Below are 20,444 nucleotides of genomic sequence, written 5' to 3'. Positions count from 1 at the left end.
GGAGCAGAATCTCCTTTTGTAGTCACAGTGAGAGGGCCTAGGGGTGTGTGTGTGTGAGTGTGTGTGTGTGTGACCCTTTTTTTTTATCCTTGATGATCTATAAGGCTCTAATGAACTAAATATGAGTCATTTTAGTAATTCTTGCATTTCCTATCGTTGGCGTTTACAAAAGGTCAACTTGAGGAGAGTGAGGAGGTGATTAACCAACAAGGCCGCTGTGATCCTACTATTATGATCAACATGAATATCCATATTTTGAGTACATTCCTTTGGAATGTGACCTCTGACCTCCCACCATGACCCCTAACCCTCCCACCGTGACCACTGACCTTATGTGACCTCTGACCTCCCACCTGGGATGTCTTCATGGCTCACAGCGCGTCAGTTTCCTGTTCATCCACCTTCTGGCCCTGCACCAACCAACCCCACCCTCTACCACCCCACCCTCTACCACCCCACCCTCAACCTCACCCCCACCCTTTACCACCTAACCCCACCCTCCACCACCACCCAACCCCACCCTCCACCACCCCACCTCCACCCTCAACCCCACCGTCTACCACCCAATCCCCCCCACCCACTCCCGATGAGGGTCAGCAGGGGGGTGGGGTCAGGGTCATGTTCGCTCCTTGCTGGGCTTGCTGACTGGTTTCCCCTCGTTCGTCACCAGCGTATCACTGGCTGTGCTTTTGGAGGCGGGGCCGGGGGCGGGGCCGGGGGCAGGGCCGCCTTTGGCCCCTGGGACGCTCTTGGCGATGGCTCCGACGTCGTGTAGCGAGGGCTCATGGTACAGAGCCACTAGAGACAGACGAACAGACAGACAGATCATGTGTTACTAGCTCGCTAGCTTTAGCAACAGGTCTGCTAGCCCTGTAGAAGACTCATGTGTTACTGGCATGCTAGTTTTAGCTAGCTAGCTCCAGCCACCCACCTTCAATGGGCTTGGGCAGGAAGTGGGCGGCGGCCTTGGTCCTCTTGACGCGGTTGCCCTTCATGGCTCCGCCCTCCTTGTCGAGACCCAGGAACCAGGCCCGCCCCGACTCCTGCTGGCGGTACAGCAGCGAGCTGTACACCACGTAGTAGCTCTCGAACACCGCCTCCTTGAAGCGCGCCTCGGGTGTGAAGAGCTCCTGGGTTGGGGGGGGGCATCTGACAGGTTATTGTATTTGTGTGTAAAAACAAGTGTTATGGTTCTGATTTCTATTTTGTCTCTTAATAGATTTATAAGAAGAGATTTGATCAATGTTTAAATAATGAGTGACATCACAGTCTAGACCGAGGAAGAGGAGGAGGAGGATCAGTTCTCTTTCTCTTTCTCTCTCTGTCTCTCTCTCTCTCTCTCTCCCATCTCTCTGTCTCTCACACTCTCTCTCTCTCTCTCATTGTCATTCAGCTCAGCTCTCACTCCCTCATAGCAACGCAATGAGGTGCAAAGTGATGGGGAAGTGGCATCACCGTGGTAACCAACGCCACACTGGGGAGGGAGGCAGCACACACACACACACACACACACACACACACACACACACAGTCCACACCAGTCACTCAGGCCTGTCACTCAGACCAGCTGTCCTCCCACTACACTGTTGAGGACTTTCTAGAACTTTCTGTGTCTGTGTTGTTGTCTGTGTTCCTAACACTGTGTGTGTGTGTGTGTGTGTGTGTGAGTGTGTGGCCATGTGGCCGTGTGTTCCTAGCGCTGTATATCTATGATTTCCTCCTATTTCCTCCTTCCTCCTTCCTCCTGTGCGTTTAAGTGTGTGTGTTAATGTGTGTGTGTGTTAAAGTGTATGTGTTAACGTGTGTGCGTGAACGTGTGTGCGTTAAAGTGTGTGCTTTCTTTCGAGTGTATGGGAGTGTTTGCCTCTACGCCAGTGAGTATCACCTCACTCATTTCCCAAAGGGATTGTGGGTAGAGGCGGTGGAGGATGGGGCTAGGGGGCGTGTCTTACAGCTGATCACACATCGCTCTGTGATCTTCTGACCACATGATCTGTTCTGTCAGTCAAAGAACTGGACACCGACAGTTAACACTTTTGATCATAAAACACATGCTAGTACCATTTCACACACACACATGTACGCACCTACACACACATGCACATTTATGTAGCACACATGTCTTGAGGACAGAACACACCATCATTCATTCTTTAATAATACAACAAACGGGTCACTTTTAAAGGCTGTGTGGCCATCTTAATGGCCCCAACACACCATTCCACTGCTGATCGTCGGCAGAAAAGGCAGTCGTCATGGCCGATTCACCATGTGCAATTAGCGGAAAAGATCACCGACGGCTTTGACGACGGCCTATCGCACAGAACACAGTGAATCGACTCTGGTCGCCGAGCCAGACTGTCTGACGACCAATAATCTGACTGGTTTGTCAGGGCCTTTAGATGTTATGAATCTTAAGACAAGTGAAAAGCTGAATTATTAAATTCTGACATTCTCTAACTTATGAGATCACATACAAACTTGTGTGTTTGTGTCTGTGTGTGTGTGTGTGTGTGTATGTGTCTGTGTGTGTGTGTGTCGCTCTCTGCCTGCTCTGTGTGTGTGTGCCTCCCTGTGTGTGTGTGTGTGTGTGTGTGTGTGTGTGTGTGTGTGTGTGTGTGTGTGTGTGTATGTGGGTGTCGGTTTCTGTGTGTGTGTATGTCTGTTTGTGTCTGTGTTTGTTTCTGTGTGTGTACATGTGTGTGTGTGTAGCTCTGTTTAACCTGGCCCCTGTGTGTGTGTGTGTGTCTGTGTGTGTGTGTCTGTGTGTGCATCTCACAGAGCAGTAGAGGTGTCCCTGTCCGTTCATGGCGATGTAAAGTCCGGTCTTCACCGACTGGATGGCGACGACTCTGAGACCCACTGGTACCAGGTTAAACAGAGCTACACACACACACACACACACACACACACACACACACACACAGGAGCCAGGTTAAACAGAGCTACACACACACACAGAGACCAGGTTAAACAGAGCTACACACACACACACAAACCAGGTTAAACAGAGCTACACACACACACACACACGCGCACACAGAAATACACAGGGACCAGGTTAAACAGAGCTACACACACACACACACACACACAAAAACAGACACACAAACACACACAGAGACCAGAGGGGCATTCCATCGAAGTCACTAACGAAAGCGGCGCTCAGTTTATTAAGCCCGGTTAGAACTAATGCCAACTTCCACTTGAGGCTAAAGCCATTCCATCAACCCAGTTCAGCCGGACCTTGCTCAGGTTACTTCAAGCCAGGCTTACGTTATCGTGGAATAAGCGCGCTCACGAGATATGTAACCAGCCCAGAATCGTGAATGTCGAATCATGAATCAAATGTCCGAGCGGGATCTTTCTCAGCGGCGGACAGAAGCTGCTTGTGGAGGTCTATGTTGAGTACAAGCATATAATAACTCAAAAAGGAACACCGGAACCATTAATAAAAACAGGAAGGCCGCCTGGCAAAAAAAATCGCAGATATTTTGAAAGTAGTATTAAGGGTAATATATATAAATTTAATATTGACTAATATTTGTCATCAGGGAGACAGTCTCGAGGTAACGTGTCATCCGGGGTTCAATCCCCACCCATTTAGTAATTTAGGAAAGATTACTGGAGAAATCAAACAACTTTTCATGCCTTTTATTTTCCATTTCTTTGAATATACAAAATTGACGAACCATAGTATTTATCAGTATTTTACCATAGTATATATATCTCAGCTGAGACCAATAGTATTGGTCTCAGCTGCCTGCCAAGAAACTCACCTGAATGGAATTTATGTGGCTGACAATTTCCCATGCAGCAGTGTCTTTGTGATAGCGACACATGATAGTGATATCAGTAACATTAATATTATCAGTAACTTTACCATGGGTCATTGCAAGTTAGATTTGCATTCAAGGGCAAAGACATATTTATCATATTTCTCTGATATAAAGGGAATTACAAAAATAAGACAACGCCAAGAATTCAATGACGCACTCAGGACGCGAACTCGGGACCATCGTACTACAGGGCTAATGCTAGACCACTAACCAAACTGCTGGTTACCGAATTTGATAGAATACATAATGTAGGAGCCAGAATGAAGAAGGAGAAAAGTTTCCTTTATTTCGTATTTTTGTGTTTCTCTGAGTTATCTCCCTCTAGTGGCTGGACCATGCGGGTGACCTTGACATCTATATAAGGGCGACACTACCTGGGGGGAGGGGCTGGAGTAGGAAGACAGTCTTTGACCTTGTGCCAGAGAATAGAACTGAACCCTTGATTATTTTTGCAATCCTTATTTTGAATAAACTGCAAGAACTTTTGAGTTTTGTATTTTCATTTAGTCTAATTAATCCGATTGGAATTTTCAACTTTAAACCGCATTGGACCTGGATTTCTTTTGATTAAGTATGTCTGGTATAAGCGTCAGACTTTCAAGCTCAGCCAATGCAATGGTTAATTAAGGACAAGTATAGTGGCTTTTTTGCCAAAATTAGAAGCCACTATAGGAGCGGAGTAGACGACGCACAATCCAAAACCAAGGTAAAGCAATCTGATTTGAAGTTTAAACAAAAATGATTTATTAAATAAAGCTTCAAACAAAAATGATTAGTCTCGATAACTGTACTTTTAAACAAACATTTGTGGTCAAAAAACTGTCCCGCTTCCCCGTCTCACTCTCGTTTGTGTCACATTCCCGCAGGTGAATTATATCCCTTCATTAGCTGAATGAATGCAATAATAGAACTGACCGACGGAGGGAGCCAGACAGAATACAAATTCAATTTAACCAACCCTTGGAGACCTGTAGGTCTCCAAGGGTTTGTTGGTGTCGCCTCCTGGCCACAATAGAAATCTGAGGAAGTCCCTGTGACGTTGTTGGACTTGCACTTGTTAGAACAGTGATTCAATGTCTGCCATGAAGGCAATCTGTTCTTGGCAGAACCGGAGGATGACTCCTATGAGGGTGTTTTTTTAATTGGGTCCTTGGAGGAGTTGCTGGTTTAGAGAGGTGTCTTTAAAAGATGCAGCACAATCGAACACAACTCTTAGTTTACCCTTCTGTTGATGGTAAACACCATGGTGAGGCATGCACCAGACCTGTCCATCCTTACGATGAAGCTGTTCCACTGGAACCTTTTCTTCATAACCCTTTTCCAGCACATCAGTCATGAACCTTTTATACTCAATGGCATATCCTGCATCCCTCTTAAATTTCCTGAGGAGATTTAGAGTGCGTTGTTGGGTGTCACGGTTTGGTACACAGAAAGCTAGGGTGACTCAAGTGCGAAGCAAAAGCAGGATAAGTTTTAAGGTATTTGTTCCTCAGACAAATATAGTTCCAATAAAGCTCAGAAGATCCAAAAACAAACTCAGTCCAAAAAATCCAAAACACAAAAAACTCCGATCCGAATCCAAAAAGGCAAAAGGACATTGACAGTTAATCCAAGGGGTAATCCAAAAGGCAGGGTAAACAGACAGGTAAATTTTGGCAACAAGATCAATCCAGAGAGAGCCAAAAAATCCACAGGGTAATCCAAAACTCGGAGTAGAGAAACAGTCCAGGGTCAAAGTACAAGAAGGCAATCAGCATATCCAAAATACACTGTTCAAGACTAAGGTTTACTCACGTGGGTTCAGTGAAGACTCAACAGAGACAGAGTGAAAAGATCAGGCTTAAATACTATGACAAAATGGCTGAACAAATCACATGACTAATTAACAGGGGGCAGGTGAGTCTGCTTAAAAAGAGACATAATTAGACGGAAAAACACAGAACAGAAAGTCAGAATTGGCGACATCTAGTGTTCTATGACAAAAGTCTGACATTGTGACAGTTGGGCCACTGCATAGTTGTCTGGCATAACTGTGTCTTTGTTGCGAAAAGGTAAAGGCAGCTGGTAGTGTCCATTTTTGAGAACAAAAGAATTACATGCCATCATCATGAACCTTTTATCCTCATCCGATGTTTCTTCCTTTTCGTCATACTCCTTTTTCCGCAGAAGTCGTGGTTATACTGCGTAAGGAGAAGGTCCTTGAGATTGGAAACCGATATTCGATTGGCTAACACGACGCTGGGTCCAAGTTCGACAGCAGAGCAAGAAGAGAGTGGACCTTTTACCACCCATCCAAACAGTGTCTTGACCGCATATGGGCCATTGCCTTTGCTATTTATTATTTCCCAGGGTTCCATTGCCTTAGGAATATCAATCCCAATCAGCAGTTCGATATCTGCATCGATTTCGTCCAGCTGTATCCGGCTCAGGTCAGCAGCTGCTCTTTTACATGCAGATGACACTGAGGATTGAGCCCTTGATCCTTTTGATTGTTGAGACACATTGCAAATGCTGTCAAGGGGATTGATTCTTGATTGAGCCATTTGTTCACTTTTCCACACTTTGACCTCTTTCTCAAAGTATTTGAAATTTGTTATTCGTGGCTCATACCAGTCCACATGATCCTCCTCTCTGTCATAATAAGAATCAGAATCAGAATCTCTTTATTGTCATTGCACAAAGTGCAACGAAATTGGGGTAGAGGCTCTCAAAATAAGTGAAAAAAAGCGAAAAAAGCGAAAAAAAAGCTTATTCATGGTCATGAATGAGCTTATTCATGTTCTCAGGACCGGTCCAAGACGTCTGCTCTGGTGGGATTTTCCTTCCGATGCGGTGCTTTTCCTCATCGTCCTGGCGGAGATTTTTGACTTGATATATTTGATACTTTATTAAACTATACTATACTTTATTTAACTATACTTTTTGCGGTCATTTGCGGTCAAAAAACTGTCCCGCTTCCACGTCTCACTCTCGTTTGTGTCACATTCCCGCAGGTGAATTAAATCCCTTCATTAGCTGAATGAATGCAATAATAGAACTGACCTACAGGGGGAGCCAGACAGAATACAAACTCAATTTAACCATCGTTATATAAATTATTATTAATTCTATTCCATTATTGCCATATTTCAGTTATGGCTCCAACACACAGGGACCGGGTTAAACAGAGCTACACAAAGAGAAACACACGCACACACACACACAAATACACACAACCCACACACACAAAGACCAGGTTAAACAGAGCTACAAACACACACACACACACACACACACACGCACACACACACACAGGCACCAGGTTAAACAGAGCTACACAAAGAGCAACACAGGCACACACACACACACAAACACATACACACGCACACACAGAAACCAGGTTAAACAGAGCTACACACACACACAGACACACACACACGCACACACACAAACACACACACACACACATCCAGACCAGGTTAAACAGAGCAACCCCCCCGCCCCCCCACACACACACACACACACAGGCGCAAGGTTAAACAAGAGCTTAACACACACACACACACACACAGGGACCAGGTTAAACAGAGCTACACAAAGAGAAACACACGCACACACACACACAAACACACACACACACACAGACCAGGTTAAACAGAGCTACACACACACACAGACACACACACACAGAGACACACACACACAGAGACACACAGAGGGACCAGGTTCAACAGAGCGACACACACACATACACACACAAACACACACACACAGACCAGGTTAAACAGAGCTACACACACACACACAAACACACACACACACATGCGCAGAGACACACAGAGACCAGGTTAAATAGAGCTACAAAAAGAGAAACACACACACACACACACACACACAGACACACACCAGGTTAAAGAGAGCTACAGACACACACACACACACACACCAGGTTAAAGAGAGCTACAGACACACACACACACACACACACACACACACAGTCACAGAGACCAGGTTAAACAGAGCTAAACAAAGAAATACAAACAAAGACACACACAGACCCACACAGGGACCATGTTAAACAGAGTTACACAAAAAGAGACACACACAGACAGACACAGAGACCAGGTTAAACAGAACTACACACACACATACTATCACTTCCTCATGTATTTACCTCTTCCCTATAGAAATTGTATGCAAGATTAATGTTAAGCATTCATTATGCAAGTATGTGTGCTTGTGTTTGTGTGCGAAGAAATATGTTCTTAATATGTTGTTATTGATGCGTTCATCTCCAGGCGTTATTCCTAATAAGTGACCAAACTTATTACTTACTTACAAATACACATACACAAACCCGCATGGACACACGTATTTCCTCTAAAGTGTGTCTTTGTAATAGTCTGCGTGTGTGTGTGTGTGTGTGTGTGTGTGTGTGTGTGTGTGTGTGTGTGTGTGTGTTTGTCCTACAGGCATTGCTGCTGTCGTCCGTGGTTCCGTCCAGTGTTCCGTCCGGTCCGACCTGGAGGTAGAACCCGGTTCTGCAGAACAGACGGGTCACGATGCCCTTCAGATGGGGCTCTTTTGGGGGGGTGGGGGAGGGAGAGAGGAGGGAGTGACATTTTATATATGCACAGTGTGTGTAATATCTCTGCTTTAATTATGGGTATTTGCTGCATTGTGTTTGAACATAATTTTGTATTTATTAACTATGTAATTTAATGCCACAAGGTTACACACAGAAACTTTGCCTTCAAAATTTTCATTGCCTTAATATATATAAAATATTTTTTCTTTCTTTCTTTTGAGTAAGGACATTTATTCTTATGTTTTGTCGATGCGTCCTCCCAGAAAACCACAAATCAGAAATGACATCGTGACTTTTCACTACTTATTGCGGAGCCATTAAAGGGGAACTATGCAACTTTTGCCACTTCTTGCTGTTTCTTGGTTTGCGCTCGCATTGAGATATTTGACAACACTGTCGTAACAACTCGTTGACGACCCTTCCCATCCACTTCTACGCTAGCCATGTGCATTGGTTTTCAAAGAAGCCGGCGAATGCGTGGAGCCATGTTTGAGGTAGATGTTCATAAAGAGTAGACAAGGTTATACATTTTGAAAGGGTGTATGTGTTACAATAAACCCATCCTTTTTTTATAGTTAACGGGGAGACGTTATATCCTAGATTAGAATTGTTTTATCTTTGGTTGTTCAACAGAACGATCAGTGTAAGAGTGTTGGCCAACATAATACATAACGATAGCATGAACAATTTGCGCAGCACCGTACATTTATGTATCTGCTCAAGTACGTCACTTGTGTACGGAATTACAGGGAAATGGATTCAGAGATCGAGACAGTATGCTGTCGCTGCCCCGCAGTTGTCATAGGCAGATGCTGTGTCTGGAAGATTAGGGACACATTTATGTTTACGTGTAAATGCTTGCAAATAAACATTGTAAATAAATATTATTGTATATGGTTTTAAAATGTTTCCATTTTTTTAAAAAACGTGTTTGCACCACCTTTCTTTCATTTATTCAATAATGCACACTTTGGTTAGAAAAATATTTATTTTGGATATTGAAAGAAATGCAAGTGACAGCTCTTCATGGTTTATTTTTTGCCTTACGGCTATTGGGTAAGACCTTGAGGGTTCTCTGGATTTCCTCGTGACTCAAGTTTGGATGTGGGTGGTGGCTGTACCGGGGCAGGCAGGCCGAGCCGTGTAGGGTCGTCAACCCTCAAGCTTCATAACAATGCTGTTTGCCAACGCTTGTAACTAAGAAAAAATACAAAACAATCTTTTTACAAACATGTTTACGATCGGGGAACTACACCAAAGGTATAACATGGCTAAAGCTATAATGGAGGTTCACGTATCGTAACAGTTCTGTTACCGACGAATATGTGCTAACTAGCAGCTCTCGTGCAGGGTACTGCATTATATGGCCAGCCGGACATATCACATGATATAGGCTATACACTCTTAGAAAAACCTGAGGCATTCGAATAGTGGTCAGGTGATCTAAATAAACAAGACCCTGGATTCGGGGATTTAGCCTGTGTCTGGGGGACGACACAGACGAACAGCAAAACAACCATGAAAACAAAGGTGTTTGGTAGGGAGTACGCTAACACCCCAGCAAGCAAGCAAGCTAGAAACATACAGGGCTCACACCAAAACGGTCGAGCAAACACATTTTAACAGAGACTATCAACATAAAGAAGCCACAATACTAAGAGGACAAAGTTCACCCAAGGGTACTTACAATTTCAAGAGCAACACGGCCATGGCAAGTCGGCATCCGATTTGCAGTCTTCTTTTTCTTTCAGTTCACGCTATTCCTGAGAAGCTCGCCCAACGTTTACTCGTGTCTGGCCTCTCTGTTGGTCAGTCTCCCTTTTCTCTCTCCGACATTGGGTTTCTCGGTCTCTTTTTAGTCGGCTGATCCATGATGAGTGTAACAATCCCTTCGCTACTTGTGTTTATATCGAGCTGGTTCCGTGTTTGTGAGTCTAGGTGCCGTAAAGCAATTCGGTGCATCGCGAGACCCAAGACTCCCGCGAGAGTGGGCGGCGGGTCGCCGGCGGAAACCTGCATATTCCCTTTTTCCATGAAGATGCGCTAGGGGGAGTTGAAACAGCGACCAATCGACCCATGAAGTGTTATAGAACCATCACAATGACTCTTAACCTGTTATGTAAATGTAAATTAAGCCCAAAAAGTTGCATAGTTCCCCTAAGAGATCTACATCCTCCTCCTCCTCCTCCTCCTTCTTCTCCTCCTCCTCCTGCCTAGTGTCTCTCCTCCTCCATAGTGTCTCTCCTCCTCCTCTCTAGTGTCTCTCCTCCTCCTCCTGCCTAGTGTCTCTCCTCCTCCTCCCTAGTGTCTCTCCTCCTCCTCCTCCCTAGTGTCTCTCCTCCTCCTCCTCCTCCTCCTCCCTAGTGTCTCCCCTCCTTCTCCTCTTCCCTAGTGTCTCTCCTCCTCCTCCTCCCTAGTGTCTCTCCTCCTCCTCCTCCCTAGTGTCTCTCCTCCTCCTCCCTAGTGTCTCTCCTCCTCCTCTCTAGTGTCTCTCCTCCTCCTCCTGCCTAGTGTCTCCTCCTCCTCCCTAGTGTCTCTCCTCCTCCTCCTCCCTAGTGTCTCTCCTCCTCCTCCCTAGTGTCTCTCCTCCTCCTCCTCCCTAGTGTCTCTCCTCCTCCTCCCTAGTGTCTCCCCTCCTTCTCCTCTTCCCTAGTGTCTCTCCTCCTCCTCCTCCTCCCTAGTGTCTCTCCTCCTCCTCCTCCCTAGTGTCTCTCCTCCTCCTAGTGTCTCTCCTCCTCCTCCCTAGTGTCTCTCCTCCTCCTAGTGTCTCTCCTCCTCCTCTCTAGTGTCTCTCCTCCTCCTCCCTAGTGTCTCTCCTCCTCCTCCTCCTCCCTAGTGTCTCTCCTCCTCCTCCTCCCTAGTGTCTCTCCTCCTCCTCATCCTCCCTAGTGTCTCTCCTCCTCCTCCTTCTCCCTAGTGTCTCTCCTCCTCCTCCCTAGTTACTATCCTCCTCCCCCTAGTGTCTCTCCTCCTCCTCATCCTCCCTAGTGTCTCTCCTCCTCCTCCTCCCTAGTGTCTCTCCTCCTCCTCCCTAGTGTCTCTCCTCCTCCTCCTCCTCCTCCTCCCTAGTGTCTCTCCTCCGCCTCCTCCCTAGTGTCTCTCCTCCTCCTCATCCTCCCTAGTGTCTCTTCTCCTCCTCCTCCTCCCTAGTGTCTCTCGTCCTCATCCTCCACAGACACTAGTGTCTCTCCTCCTCCTCCTCCCTAGTATCTCTCCTCCTCATCCTCCTCCTCCCTAGTGTCTCTCCTCCTCCTCCTCCCTAGCGTCTCTCCTCCTCCTCCCTAGTGTCTCTCCTCCTCCTCCCTAGTGTCTCTCCTCCTCCTTCTCCTTCTTCCTCCACCTCCTCCCTAGTGTCTCTCCTCCTCCTCCTCCTCCTCATCCTCCCTAGTGTCTCTCCTTCTCCTCCTCTGAGCTGGGACATTGGTTCTGCCGTTCTCCTCTAGATCTCGTCCCAGCGGACCGCGATGAACTGAGATGACGTCTGACCTGAGCTGAAACATGTCCAGACAGAGCTGTCCCCCCACGGTATACCACACACACACACACACACACACACACACACACATACACACGGATCCTCCTGCGGCGACAGTTAGAACGAGACATACTTAACTAATTAGGCTTCAGCTCAACGCCTGGTTGTTTGCGTTGTGTGCTCAATGGCTGGTTGTGTGCTCAATACCTGGTTGTGTTTATCAATGCCTGGTTTAGTGCTCAATGCCTGGTTGTGTGCTCAATGCCTGGTTGTCTGTATCAATGCCTGGTTGTGTGCTCAATTCCTGGTTGTGTGCCCAATCCCTGGTTGTGTGTATCAACCCTGTGTGGGGGGACATGCGACTTCTGGCCTGCAGGGGGAGTATCCTTTATCCTTAGAGTTTTTGTGTTCTCGTTTAAAAAACAATAAAAGCGATCTCCCGCTGAGGGACGACACTCTGCCTGCTCGCCTTTCTGTGGAGCCATTACAGTTCTGCCCAATGTACGGCGCAAGCAAAAGAAAATGGCCCAGTCCCCATTGGGAAATGTACTCGGGCACCTGGCCCAGATGGCCGAGCGGCAAGGCCAGCTCCACCAGGCACAGAATGAGGTGCTCACGGAACTGGCCCAGTCCTTTGCCGTCGACCGGGCCATGCTCCGTGAGCTCCTCGCCTCCGGCGGACGCGGCGAAGGTCCCCGAGGGCCGGGGTCTGCTGCCCACATATACGTCCCGAAGATGGGGGGGGAGGCCGACGACGCAGAAGCCTTCCTCGAGACCTTCCAGGGGGTGGCCGAGGTCTCGGGGTGGCCTCGCCCGGAGTGGGCGCACCGTCTCTTGCCGCTCCTAACCGGAGAGGCGCAGCTCGCGTCCCACAGTCTGCCGGCCGGGGCCCAGCAGGACTACGACGCCATCACCAGGGCCATCCGGGACCGGCTGGGCCTCTACCCGGAGGAACATCGGCGGCGGTTCCGGGCGCTGGCCTTCAGCGAGGGGGATCGACCCTTCGCCTTCGCCCAGCAGCTGAGGGACCAGGCCAGGAGGTGGCTGGTCCCAGACCGGAACACAGCGGAGGACGTGGTGTCCCTGGAGAGGTTCGTGGAGGGGCTGCCGGCTAGGACCTCCGCCTGGGTCCGGTACCACCGGCCCGAGAGTCTCGCTGCCGCAGTCGTCCTGGTGGAGAGCCACCTGCAGCCACCACCAGCGAGCCAGCGATCGCCGACAACGGGCCCACGTACCGGGGCGGCTGCCCCACGGCGGGATAGGCCAACCCCGGCGCCGAGGGCGAGATGGGGGGGGGGGGGGCGGTCCAGAGTGGGCACATGAGTCGCCTCCCCCCCCTCCATTCCACAGACAGGCTCTCAGACGGCAGGGGAGGGGTGTTGGCGGTGTTGGCGATGTCGGCGGGAGTGCCCTATGATGGAGGTGGGTCAGGTCATCCGCGTCACCGGTGCCCCGTCTCCTCCCCACGGTCCCGGCGAGGCGTACCGTATCCCGGTGAGGATACAGTGGGGTACGCACCAGGCGCTGTTGGACTCTGCCAGCCCCATGTGTGATCCACCAGTGCCTGGTGCGGTCCGAGGCATTGGTGGAGGCGTCGAGCATTTCGGTGAGGTGTATACACGGGGATGTGCACGAGTATCCTTTGGTCCCCATCGAAATTCGTTGTGGGGGTAGAAAATATAGGGCCAAGGCGGCGGTTAGTTCGAGCCTCTCGCATCCCCTGATTCTTGGGTTGGTTTGGGCGGGGTTTCCACAGGCAGTTAGGGGGACTACGGGGATGCGGACACGACAGGTAGGGACACGTAAGTGTGCTGTGTTCTGCGCCAAGGCAGGGGCGTCCGACGCTGCTCAGGGATCGGGGGAGGGGAGGGGGGGTCCTCAACCCGAGTCCCAGCGCAGATTCCCACCAGTGGAGGATTTCCCCCTCGAGCAGTCTCGTGACACCACATTGAGCTCAGCCTACAACCAGGTGATAGTTATTGATGGGAGTCGGGTCCGGCCAGACGCGGCGCTGACTTACCCACACTTTATGGTGGTTCGGGATAGGCTGTATCGGGTGAGTCGTGACACCCAGAGTGAGGAGGTTATCACCCAGTTGCTGGTACCCTGGAAATGGTTTTCCAGGCGGCGCATTATAACCCAATGGCGGGCCATTTGGGGTACGATAAAACACTTAACCGGATAATGGCCGGTTAACGGTTCTATTGGCCGGGGATTCGGGCGGAAGTGCGCAGGTGGTGCGCATCCTGCCCTGAATGCCAGTTGGTGAATCCCCCGGCCGTCCCCAGGGCTCCCTTACGGCCCCTTCCCCTGGTGGAAGCCCCCTTCGACTGCGTTGGCATGGACATTATCGGGCCATTAGAACGTTCCGCACACGGGTATCGATTTGTGTTAGTCCTGATCGACTACGCAACCTGACACCTGGAAGCAATTCCGTTGCCCAACATCTCCGCGAAGAGTGTTGCGCAGGCGTTGTTTCATGTCATATCGTGGGTGGGAATCCCGAAAGAGATTCTCACTAACCAGGGCACCAATTTCATGTCACGCACGATTAGAGAACTTTACGGGTTGTTGAAGGTCAAGGCCGTTTGCACAAGCATCTATCACCCAGCCACGGACGGCTTGTGTGAGAGGTTTAACCAGACGTTAAAGTCCATGATCCGCAAGTTCGTACATGAAGATGCTCGAAATTGGCATCGATGGCTAGACCCTCTGTTGTTTGCAGTGCGGGAAGTTCCCCAGGCTTCCACGGGGTTTTCCCCATTTGAGTTACTCTATAGGCGCAAGCCCAGGGGCGTCCTGGACCTCATTAACGAAAACTGGGAGGAGGGGCCGTAAGTCCCGGGCCCAGGTCCCACCCCTCCGGTAGGTCGGGGCGAGGACCTCTCGCGGAGTCAGGCGCGGGACGTTGCCGGCCTGCAACTCCGGTTCGCCAACGTCTTTTCGCCTCTGCCCGGTCGCAACCCGTTAATTACTCACGACATCAAGACGCAGCCCGGGTTAATGGTGCGGACACGCCCCTACAGGATGCCCGTCCACAAACAAGATGTGGTGCGGCGCAAATTAGCAACCATGTTAGAGTTGGGCGTGATCGAGGAGTCCCACAGCGACTGGTGCAGTCCCGTCGCGCTTGTGGGGAAGCCGGACGGGTCTGTCCGGTTCTGTGTGGACTATCTTAGGGTGAGCGCGGTCTCGAAGTTCGACGCCTACCCAATGCCTTGGATCGACGAGCTCGTGGACCGGCTTGGCATGGCCACCTTTTACACGACTCTGGACTGCACGAAGGGCTACTGGCAGATTCCGTTGTCTCCAGCAGCCCGGGAAAATACGGCGTTCTCAACTCCGCTCGGCCTATAGCAATTCAAGGTGCTTCCGTTCAGGTTGTTCGGGGCCCCGGCCACGTTTCAGCGACTGATGGACCGGGTGTAACGGCCGCACACCGCGTATGCTGCTGCCTACATTGATGACGTTGTCATCTATAGTGGAACGTGGGAGCAGCATGTGAGGCAGGTGACGGCCGTCCTTCAGTCGCTGAGACAGGCGGGGCTCATGGCCAACCCGAAGATGTGCGTGATCGGGCGGAGGGAGATCCAGTATCTGGGGTACCACCTGGGGGGGGGGAAAGTCCGGCCACAGATCGCTAAGACCGCGGCAGTGGCCACCTCCCCTCGGCCCAGAACCAAGAAGGAGGTGAGGCGGTTCTTGGGGCTGGCAGGGTACTACCGGCAGTTCATGCCGCACTTCTCGGACCTGGCCAGCCCCTTGACCGACCTCACCCGTAAGAGGTTCCCAGATACAGTCCAGTGGTCGGAGCCATGCCAGGTGTCGTTTGAGGCTATTAAAACAGCCCTCTGTGGAGAGTCGGTCCTATGTGCTCCTAACTTTGATCTCCCTTTCTCCCTGCAGACGGACGCGTCGGATAGGGGGCTGGGCGCGGTCCTGACCCAGCAGGTGGAGGGGGTCGACAGCCCGGTGCTGTACCTGAGCCGGAAACTATCAGACCGGGAGGGTCGGTACAGCACGGTGGAGAAGGAGTGTCTCGCCATCCGGTGGGCAGCCGGCGCCCTTCGCTACTACCTGCTGGGGCGCGCGTTCACCCTCTACTCCGACCACGCCCCCCTCCAGTGGCTCCACCGCATGAAGGACGTCAACGCGAGGATCACCCGGTGGTACCTCGCGTTGCAGCCCTTCAACTTTCGGGTCGTACACAGGCCTGGGGCGCAAATGGCCGTGGCAGACTTCCTCTCCCGCTCTGGGGGGGGGGGGGGGGGGGGGGAGTGAGTCGGTGGCCGGATGTGACTCCGGCCTGTGTCGGGCGGTGGGGGCGTGTGGGGGGACGTGCGACGTCTGGCCTGCAGGGGGAGTATGGGCAGGTTGGGAACGCATGGCATTGGCTGGGGGGATTGGACCTGATTGCGAGCAGGTGTTTGCACTCAGGCCAATCAGGGAGGGTGTACTTATGTGCCTGCTTTGTGTTGTAGTAAGGGGAGGAAAAACCCGGAGCACGGACCCCTGAGATCCCGAACGAGGGAAACCCACCCGAAGCCAGAGAGACATTGTTGGAACGGACCCCTTTTCGTTATCCTTAGAGTTTTTGTGTTCTCGTTTAAAAAACAATAAAAGCGATCTCCCGCTGAGGGACAACACCTCTGCCTGCTTGCCTTTCTGTGGACCCGTTACAGCCTGGTTGTGTGCTCTATGCCTGGTTGTGTGTATCAATGCCTAGTTGTGTGCTCAATTCCTGGTTGTGTGTATCAATGCCTGGTTGTGTGTATCATAAGATTTCAGATAGGTCACCCCACTTTTACCTCTGATAATCTTTGTGACCCTAACCCTAACTTTTGTGCATCAAGTGCACCTTTGGAGCTGCACCAGGGTCAGCCTAACCCTGACCCTAACCCTGACACTGACCCTATCCTTGTAAGGGTCGGGGTCAGGTTGACCCTGACCCTATCCTGACCCTGACCCTATCCTTGTCAGGGTCAGGGTCAGGGTCACCCTGACCCTACCCTGACCCTGACCTCTTTCAGGGCTTTTAGCAGACACATTTATCTTAAACGACTCAAAACAGTTAATTCACACATTCACCCATTCACACCCCGATGGCAGAGTCGACCCCTCAGGGCGATAGCCAGCTCATCAGGAGCAGTCAGGGTGAGGCGTCTCGCTCAGGGACACCTCGACACAAGCTAGGAGGAGCTGGGGATCGAACCAGTGCCCTCAGGTTACCAGCCGACCCGCAAGACCTCTTGGGAGAAGCCTCATAGGTCAGCCTGCGTCAGAGGTCACCCTCCATCCCATAATGAACCATTCATCGTCTCTCATCACCGGTGATCTACCCGGTGGTCCCGGTTTGTCCGGGATTATCCAGTGGTATTCCCAGTAGTCTACCATCTGTTACCAGGGAGAATCCCACTTTCACATCGTTGCCATAGCGACAGCAACATGACTTCCTAACGGGTGTTAGGAAGTCATGTGGCTGGGAAGGGTGTCCCCCCCCCCCCACACACACATACACAGACACAGACACACTGTGTGCGTATGTGTGTGTCTATCTGTCTGTGTAGTGTCTGTCTGTCTGTCTGTCTGTCTGTCTGTCTGTCTGTCTGTCTGTCTGTCTGTCTGTCTGTCTGTCTGTCTGTCTGTCTGTGTGTGTGTGTGTGTGTGTGTGTGTGTGTGTGTGTGTGTGTGTGTTGTTCCTCCAGATCCTTGCGGGGCACAGCCAGAAGAGAAGAGATGGAATGAGAGGTGAGAGGGTGAGAGTGGATACGAGAGAGAGCGAGAGAGAGAGAGAGAGAGAGAGCAAAAGAGAGAGAGAGAGAGAGAGGAGGAGAACAGGAAGGAGAGGAGGAGAACAGGAAGGAGAGGAGGAGGAGCAGGGAGGAGAGGTGAGGAGGAGGGAGGAGAGGTGAGGAGGTGCAGGGAGGAGAGGAGGAGGAGCAGGGAGGAGGTGTTGGAGAAGCGTATTGAGGGGAGGGAGGAGGAGAGATGGGGAGAAGATGGTAGAGTAGAGCGCACACACACGATTACACACACACGCACACACATACATAAACAGACACACACATACATACATAAACAGACACACACACACACACAATTATGTGTTGTTGACACGTGTGCACGTCCAACACCAAAAAGTGTGTGCCTACCTGCGTTCGCCTTTGTGTGTGCGTGTGTGTGCGTGTGTCTGTGCGCGTGCATGCGCTTGTCTACGCGATGACGCGCAACCTTCGCCCGCCGCGTCGCCGCGCGCCCACCACACACCTTGTCTCCGCAGCCGCCGCTTCTTCCGCCCGAAGATGCGCACCTTGGAGAAGATTTCCGCCAGGCTGCCGCTGCCGCCACCCCCGCCGCTCCCGCCGCACAGCGCGCCGCTCTTCCTGGCGGCCGGACTCTTCCGCCGCCTGTGGGGCGCAGGGCGGTGCGCGTTCTGCTCGCGCGCCTGCCGCTTCTGTCGGATCAGCCCGCTGGCGATCGCCGCCGCCATGTCTCAACTCCACCACCTCCACCTCCGCCGGCACCACCCGCCGCCCCCACCCAGAGACACCCCTTCAATTAGAGTCCGTGGTCTGGGTCCGCGCGCCGAGAACAGTCCACCGTTACCACGGCTCAGACTGCCGCTCCTCCTCGCGCTGTGATGACGTGTTGCCGCTACATGACGCGTGTTACCTGTCCGCCCCGCACGCCTCAAATGTCACCGCGCGCGTCTTCCCGCGTGCCGTGTGTCCGTTCGCGTCGCCATGGCGCGACTCAGCGCACGAGACGAAGCCGGTTGCGGAGAAACGATTGGAACGGAAACGTGCCGGCGCGCGGAAGACGAGGTTTGCCATCGGTACCGAGAGATAAGAGGCGCGCGGACAGAACAGACAGAGGAGTCTGGACACACGCACACGCACTCGTTCTCAACAGTGTTTCCCTTCCTTTCGGTTTCTATCGTATGGCTTTCCGAACTTAATCAGGGTGAAAAAAACAATGCAAGAGTCCCGCCTGCAGTCCTCCAGAGTAACCGCTAAAGGGACGTGGACCCCTGGAGTCTGGTCTGGATGTGGTCTAGATGTGTGTGTGTGTGTGTGTGTGTGTGTGTGTGTGTGTGTGTGTGTGTGTGTGTGTGTGTGTGTGTGTGTGTGGTTTACTTTTCTATCCAGGTCATCCAAAATCAAGGAACTAGTAAGGGTAAATTCCATATAATAAAGACACACACACACACACACACACACACACACACACACACACACACACACACACACACACACACACACACACACACACACACACACACACAATTAGTTAATTTATTAATCTCTACTTTTCTTTGTTTTAGGATGCGCAGGTTCAAAATTCAAAACAAAAATATTTCTTACGCTCAGGTCCGTATATTGTGAGGGCGAGGAGTGCCTCCCTGTGGCTAATAGAGAGAACTGTACCCTAGCCTCGTTTGGTCATTACTGTTTGTTCTATTCTACATTATAAATGGAGAGAATATCGTAAGAGAGACAGAGAGACAGTAGCGGAGGGTGATGGTCCGGCAGTGCCCTCTAGCGGGGGGGTGACGGTAATAACCAAACCGTTATCCCTATTCAAAATAATCTAGAATCGAATTCATTGTAATAACCTTTCTAATTCATAATTCAATGTTGAGCTGTCCATTTATAGCTTGTCTTTACATAGCTTTGGCTTTACCGACTGACACTCAAAGTGGGCGCCGAACGCTGAGTAACGTGTGGGCTTCCCCCGGCTGAGTCCTAGCACACGATCAAACAAACAAACAACAAGCAAACAAACAGCTGATAATACAGCCGACAGACTGACAGACAGACCGACTGACAGACAGCCCTCTGGAGGAGCGACAGACTGACAGACAGACAGACAGACAGACAGACAGACAGACAGACAGACAGACAGACAGACAGCCCTCTGGAGGAGACAGACCGACCGATAGACAGACAGACCAACAGACAGACCGACAGACAGACAGACAGACAGACAGCCCTCTGGAGGACCGACAGACAGACAGACAGACAGACAGCCCTCTGGATGAGACAGACAGACAGACAGACAGACAGACAGACAGACAGACAGACAGACAGACAGACAGACAGACAGACAGACAGACAGACAGACAGACAGACCGACAGACAGACAGACAGCCCTCTGGAGGAGACAGACCGACCGATAGACAGACAGACCAACAGAAAGACCGACAGAGAGACAGCCCTCTGGATGAGACAGACAGGCCGATAGACTGGAGCGCCTGGAGCGTTCTGCCCCTCTGGGCTATGTGTTGTGACTTTAATACTGGGCAGGCGTGGCCTCCGTAATGTGCTCTGATTGGCAAAGCATGGTGCTGCGCTACCGCCTCTTGGATACCTGTATGTGTACTCGGTGCAGGTCCCTTGCGGCTATGTGTGGGCATCACAACTTGGTTTGTGGCTCGGTGCTGACCTCTTGTGGCTATGTGTGGGACTTACACTTGTTTTTGTGGCCTTCTGGGTTTCCTCTACACCTGGCCGGCTCTCCAGAATTCATACATGACTGAATGAGTCGGATGCCTCCCTAGTGA

The 20,444-nt window shown here is 51.0% G+C and overlaps 1 protein-coding gene across 1 annotated transcript; it reads right to left on the bottom strand.

The window, feature by feature from the left end:
- Positions 1 to 598: 598 nt before the first annotated feature.
- Positions 599 to 18,371, bottom strand: LOC307076437 (fibroblast growth factor 14-like; the record flags this gene model as incomplete). The annotated part of the gene is made up of 5 exons (XM_079737441.1): positions 599 to 798; positions 932 to 1,130; positions 2,780 to 2,883; positions 8,289 to 8,399; positions 18,149 to 18,371. The coding sequence occupies 5 exons, from the start codon at positions 18,369 to 18,371 to the stop codon at positions 617 to 619; spliced, it is 819 nt and encodes a 272-aa protein (XP_079593567.1). The 3' UTR covers positions 599 to 616.
- Positions 18,372 to 20,444: the final 2,073 nt, after the last annotated feature.

Source organism: Pollachius pollachius, assembly GCF_949987615.1.
Source record: "Pollachius pollachius genome assembly, chromosome: 6".
NCBI lineage: Eukaryota > Metazoa > Chordata > Actinopteri > Gadiformes > Gadidae > Pollachius > Pollachius pollachius.
Note: the sequence above shows the minus strand (reverse complement) of the source record. Positions and strands in the feature narration are given on the sequence as shown.